At 31.7% G+C, this 6,481-nt stretch overlaps 1 protein-coding gene across 4 annotated transcripts; it reads left to right on the forward strand.

Moving 5' to 3' along the window:
- Nucleotides 1-1,450: 1,450 nt before the first annotated feature.
- Nucleotides 1,451-5,661, forward strand: HEI10 (RING/U-box superfamily protein). Of its 4 annotated transcripts, XM_047316762.2 has the most exons (10): nt 1,451-1,632; nt 2,724-2,843; nt 2,999-3,071; nt 3,452-3,497; nt 3,646-3,676; nt 3,855-4,110; nt 4,186-4,349; nt 4,917-5,184; nt 5,259-5,296; nt 5,381-5,661. In XM_047316762.2, exons 2-9 carry the CDS (start codon nt 2,774-2,776, stop codon nt 5,263-5,265), a joined length of 915 nt encoding a protein of 304 aa, XP_047172718.1. In that variant the 5' UTR covers nt 1,451-1,632; nt 2,724-2,773; the 3' UTR covers nt 5,266-5,296; nt 5,381-5,661. The 4 variants fall into 4 exon arrangements, with proteins under 4 accessions (XP_047172718.1, XP_087964846.1, XP_047172720.1 ...); XM_088108720.1 differs by having other exon boundaries at nt 5,259-5,564; XM_047316764.2 differs by having other exon boundaries at nt 4,947-5,184; nt 5,259-5,564.
- Nucleotides 5,662-6,481: the final 820 nt, after the last annotated feature.

Here is a 6,481-nt window from a genome sequence, read left to right on the forward strand (position 1 = left end):
TATGATTAAACAATGGTATCAAAATAATATGTATTATGTTTTTTATATAAGTAATAGACAATATGAGTTTTATTACCAGCTTGACAAGAATGTTATAGTATTACTAACAAGAATATATATACATTGCATTGAGACTCGGAGGATGAAGCTTTTACAGCTTGGATGTCTCACATTGGGTTATCTTTTACCAGAGTCATAACTTAGACAAAAATCTTTGTAACAACTTTAACTTCATTAATTTTTTTGACGTCATCTTTTGTCTTAGCATCAACTTTAGCCAATTGGGTTATCTTCTTAAACTAGATATTTGATTTAAAGATTAAAACTTAAATTTCCATAAAATTTTGAATCACTTTCATTGAATTAATGACATTAGCTAAATCAATATTTTATTTTAGTAAAACTTAGCTATGGATTGATGATGGAGAGAACAAGATACTAAGGAAGAAAATTTTCCTTAGCTTTTAGAATTCTCAACAAGCATAGCGTTGAAGAAAGTCGGGAATTTTATTTATTTATTTTCCTAACATTAAGAAGTTGAACCGGATTTATTTTAAATCCGAAGCAAATAAAAACTTTATTTAATATATCTGGTTTCTCTATCTCTCTCTACATATAAAAGAGTGTTGCAAAAATTACAGCCACTAATTATAAACTATTTATTGGAGTATATATTAACATATATTTTTAAACTTAAAACAATGAAAAAACGCATTAAAATGGATAATATATGAAACTTTATATATTACAATCTTACCCTATATAAGACAAAAGAGGTCTTAGACTAGTAAAACAATATAAAACATGGTATTATATTATATTGAATACTTATATGCACAAATTAATGCCAAATATAAAATTATATTGAGTACCAAACAATAAATATAGAAGTTAAATCATGACTCCACTATAGTTTTATATGTTATTCTTTTTTTACAATATATTTTTCTATTTTTCTAGTAAACTCCGTTATAGGATATTATTACCTTTATCCACTAATTCCTATTGTAAATAGAAATATCAGTTTAAATGTGTGAATTAACCTCATTAATTTGGGTTAACAAAAATTTGAAATTTTAAATGTAAGTGAAATTGAACCTGGTTAACTTAATTTATAGGTTAAACCATTTAAGTTGGGTTTAGAATGAGTTGAATTAATTTATTTTGAATTTATTGCAATTCATATATTAAATAAATTGAAAAAATATACCTAATATTTTGTAAAGGGTGGAATCTAATTATAAAATTTTTCACTTACTAAAAAAACTGAACCAAGTTAAACTAGTTCATTTTAATTCAATTTATATGGACTCTGATTAACTTAAAACATATGATAAATAAAATTTTAAAATTATTATGATAAAAATCAATAAAAAATATATTTTTTAACTAAATAAAATATATAAGCTTTTTTAACGCTGTAAAGACTTTTAAATTATACACACACATTTTAAACTTTGCCGTTACTCCTCTCTTTGTTTTTTCTCTTTGTTCTTCTACGGGATTTTTCGTGTCGCGCTTCAGCGTTTGGTTCCCATTTCAAGTTTTCGCGCTAAAGTCCATCTTCCATTCTTCTCTGAAATTCAACGCTTCTCTCGTTCCTTCTTCAATTTCTCGAGCAATTTCTGTTAGGTACTGGCTATTTCGGTCACGGTTTTATCTATTGTAAATGAATATAGTTTAAGTTAATTCATTATTTGCATTTGAAATTCTGATTCTGGGAGTTAGCGTGTAACTGAAACTTCTTTTATGCTACCAATAATGAATGAAAATGTGTTGCATTGTCAATTGAGTTCTTGAAGTGATTTGTTTTCTGCATATTCTACCTCTACTTCTAGGTCATTTAATCCTGTTCTGCTCCCATTTATTTGTGAATTTTACAGTATTTGGTGAAAGATTTGTTGATGGTACAAAGGTGTGTATATTCATTGGATTTTCACTGTTTTGCTCTCTTTTTCCTCACTTTTGATGATGGAGCTTAAGTTTTATGAAGTCCTTTTGTCATTACGCATCAGTCAAGTTTCCATCTTCCTTTGTGAAACTGCAATTATGTAATGAGTTTATAAAACTTTATTGGAAGTTGAAGGTGCTGATTAGAGGATAATGATTTGTTGCTTAGTGATTTATTCAAAAAGAAAGTGACAAATAAGTTAATGAGAAAGTTAGAGCAGCTGTTACCAGTCTGCGTGTAAATGGGTTAGTCTGTGTGTGAGGGTTAGTGTGTGCGAACAGAGGAGGGGTTAATGTTTAGTCAGTTAGGAGCTGGGACTGTGAATTGGTATTAGTTATTTTATACAGCTAAATAGTCCTTGGTTTTCAAGTATGCTTTTGAAAAATTCTATACACAATCCTTTGTTTGTCAGATCTTTGTTAGAGAAGCATCAGGTATTGAACTGAAATCATCGTTGAAAATTTTCTGCCTTGTATGATTCAAATATTTAATATTTAGGATAACTAGTTTCTTATGTGCTTACTGTATAATGTATTATAACTGATCTACGGGTTTAGTATTGACCTACTCAAAGTTCAACTATTTTTGCTTTCAACTTGTTATTTTTAGTTAAGAAATGGTAGCTTCTTTAGTTGTAGGACGATTGCATTGATGTTATTATTATCGTAGCCGTTTGAGCACATCCGCTAGCTACTTTTCTTTTGTCTGCAATTAAGTAAAGCCTAGTCTTATCATTCCATGAAGAAACCTGATGTACTGTTTTGTCTTGCAGTTGTTTTAATTGGACCCTTGGACATTTATGGTTAATATCCGACAACTGAAATGAGATGCAATGCATGCTGGCGAGAATTAGAAGGGCGAGCGATTTCCACAACCTGTGGTCACCTATTATGTATCCACATAGAAACAGTTTTGACGTTGTGTTCCTCCTTTTTAGTAAAATATGATCAACTTAGTTCATATTAAATTAGGTTGATTTTCCGCATGTTTTATCATTGAAATGGTTATTATTTTTTATTTATGTGGTTTCCTTAACAATGTTAAAAGGCACAGATGATGCGAATAAGATATTAAGCAATGATGGAGCATGTCCTATATGTGATCAAGTCCTTTCTAAGAGGTGAGGATGTGATAGGTCTGTTTGATCATACACGTGATTTCGTTCCTTACCTGAAATAATACTGATTATAACGGCCAGTTAATGGAACGAGTCATCCCTCAGCAATCTATACTTTAAGCTTTATGGAAATAATGTTTGATTATAGGAGTTGTACTGATTATTTAATTTTATTCTACATTATATGCTGTCAATTTTAAGTTTCAATGAAATGATGCTTATGTAAGCGCTCATTTGGTAGCTATAATATCCCCTTAACAGTTAGTACCTATAATTGTGCCGAAATTTGATGCTCTGTCTTCATTTTTAGATTTTGAGTTGTCAATTTTAAGCCTCATGGATGACGTGTTGTTGTCTAAGTTATATGTTTCTCCTCTTGTCAGTCTCATGAAACCTGTGGATGTCAATCCCAATGATGAATGGGTCAATGTAAGTAAATATTCTCATGTGCAATACTAACTACATATTACATAAACCTAAGATACTCTGTAATTTACTGAATTTCACTATCCTATCTCTTCTTTTTCTTTATTCACACTAGCTTTGTCGCCAATTATTGTGATGATTTATGTTGCAGATGGCCATGGCAGGAGTATCTCCACAGATATGTATCCTTTATTTCAATTGTTTAGAGGTAGAACTGTGTAGAAATAGAAAACTAAGGTTGTATGTTATATCCCTCTGGACTATCTAGCAGTATGATTATCATAAATGAAGTGCATATTCTGAAATTCTAGAAATTAAGAGGGTACATTGAACCTTGCGTGTTTACCTGAGCCAATTCAGTAATGAAAAGTGCATATAGAAGTGTGATGTTCTACATTGGGCAAAAAGAACTGGAGATGCAGTTTAAGATGAACAAGATCGTTGCTCAATGCCGGCAGAAATGTGAGATGATGCAAGAGAAGTTTACAGAAAAACTAGAGCAGGTCCACACTGCTTACCAAAAGATGGCTAAGAAGTGTCAGATTATGCAACAGGAAATTGAGAGCTTAACCAAGGACAATCAAGAACTTCAGGAAAAATTTGCTGAAAAATCCAGGTCAGTGTTGATTGCATTTCCTCTTGTACAAAATTATATGTCGTTATTAGTTCCCTAAATCAATTTCAATTTCAGGCAGAAGAGAAAATTGGATGAAATGTATGACCAGCTGAGGAATGAGTTTGACTCAGTGAAGCGATCTGCCATACAGCCTGCAAACAACTATTATTCCAGAAATGAGCACGACTTGTTCTCTAACCCGCCAAACATGATTGATGACAGAGAAATTGGCAGAAAAGGTAACCCTTTACTTTCAATAGATAGAGGATATTTCTTTTCATTGTCAATAGACATTAGAAAGCATTTTATGTTATGTTCAAGTTTCAAATAACTAAAACCAAATAAAGTATGATTTATTTAGGGTTTGTTTGATTAAACTTGTCTATCAATACAAGGAGTTGAAAAAGAAATTAAAGAGTTTCAACATGAACTAAGTAAAATATAAAATTAATTTTAAAAAAATTAATATAAGAAACTTCTACAAAAGTAACTTATATAAGTTAATTTTAATTTATGAAGAAATTTGTTGTCTTTCCTTTTTATTTTCTTGTAATTGAAAACATGCCCTTAAATAATGTAATGAAAGCAATGAAGAAAATGACATCCAATTACTACTACAACCTCTGCCACCATAGTCACAGCCCAATCATTACAATTACCACCATTAACATTGTTGAAACTCTCATCACTACGACGGTAATGGAGCAACAATGAATATTATGGTGATGATCGTGGTGGTCATGGACTGTGTTTGACCTTGTTTCTGCTTAGATGTTTCCAAAAGTAGAATAACTTATTTGTTGCAGGTGGGCCGGTATTCACTCCTGCCACTCCAGGACCAAGAGATGATGTCTGGCCAGCAAGGCAGAATAGCAATAACTCCGGTCCCTTTGATCTGTCCGTTGTCTCACCGGCAAAACAAACGGCCATCGCAGGGGACGCTGGTAACAGAAGGGCTGGTGCTCATCCTTTTGGACCAGGTGCTACTAATAATCCATCCATGACTTTGAGGAACATGATACTATCTCCAATAAAGAGGCCTCAACTCTCACGTAACCGCCCTCAGTTATTCACGTAAGGATTAAACTCAACTCTGCTAATTTACTCCTGGTGTACATTCTTAATCTTGTTATATTTTGTTGTTTCAGATTGTAGGCTCAAAGGAGGCCAACCTTCTGTAATACCAGTTAAGCTTTTTCCTTTGGTTCTGGCTTTATTTTCCTTTCTTCTTTTCTTCTTTTTTAGTCCCTTGGTTGTTTTCCTTTGGCAGGAAAAACGAATCTGGTGTTGGCACAAATCAATTTGTGGTCTGCATAACGTGCTATGATATTTTAAACTTCTCTCTCTAGTTCTGACCTTCAAACTCTTATAGATGTAGAGCTGCTAACATGAACACTTTATATATCATGTAAGTTCCCTAGTTTTAATCTGTAGATGCATATTTTCCCAGCGTATTATGGTGTGATTGAAGGACACTCAAAAGTGAATACCCTTAAAACTAAGTATGAATCCGAGCAAAGAATGAAAGAGGGAGCCTTCTTTTTTGCCTTACATTTTTGCGTCCAATTTCATGGTTTAATAAATTATTGAAATCGAGAATTATTAACATGGACTTTTGACCTTTCAAAAAAGCTGTGTTCACATGGTGAGAGAGACTTGTATGCCACATCGAAACGTGAACTTGTGTCGATCTATATCCTTGTTCAGCAGGCAAATTTTGTTTCCAGTTATCAGAATTTATATTCCACCAGACAATCACTGTGAATAGCATTATGTCGGAACGGATAATTGTAATTGTTGTAACAATCCTATTTAGTCGTAACATTACCACTAACCATGTATCTAATCACCATATATCCAGATAATATAAGTATATATAAGATTAGTTTACAATCCTCCAATGAAATAATTTTTTTCAAAATAAAATATATACATGCTCATTTAAAGGAATATAAATTACATGTATCCAAAATATTTATACTATTCTAAACTCTTTTAATTACTCACGGATAAGAATTTCCACCTGCACGATTCTTTGCTACTCTGTCACACATAGCAAATAAAAGCATAAGGTAAGGTAGTATATTTAAAAGATTCAAAATCTTACCATAATGTCAATAATTTAAAACATCAAATCTCAAATTAATCATTTAATCTACTTTACACAACTATCTTAATTGACATTATATCACTAATTCATTCATATGTTGAATTGGATTTAGAGATTTCCCACCTATCATATAGAGACTCTAGATTTTGGTAGAATTACCGAGATTCTACTCAGTATAGAAACATCTATCGACTTTCATTACCTAGATTTTTATCTTTGAGTATAAATACTTGGTAAAGTCTAGATAATCCCATCAAGGAA

This window comes from Vigna umbellata, chromosome 3 (genome assembly GCF_029865625.1).
Source record: "Vigna umbellata cultivar VRB3 chromosome 3, Vumbellata_1.0, whole genome shotgun sequence".
In the NCBI taxonomy this organism is placed as follows: Eukaryota; Viridiplantae; Streptophyta; class Magnoliopsida; order Fabales; family Fabaceae; genus Vigna; species Vigna umbellata.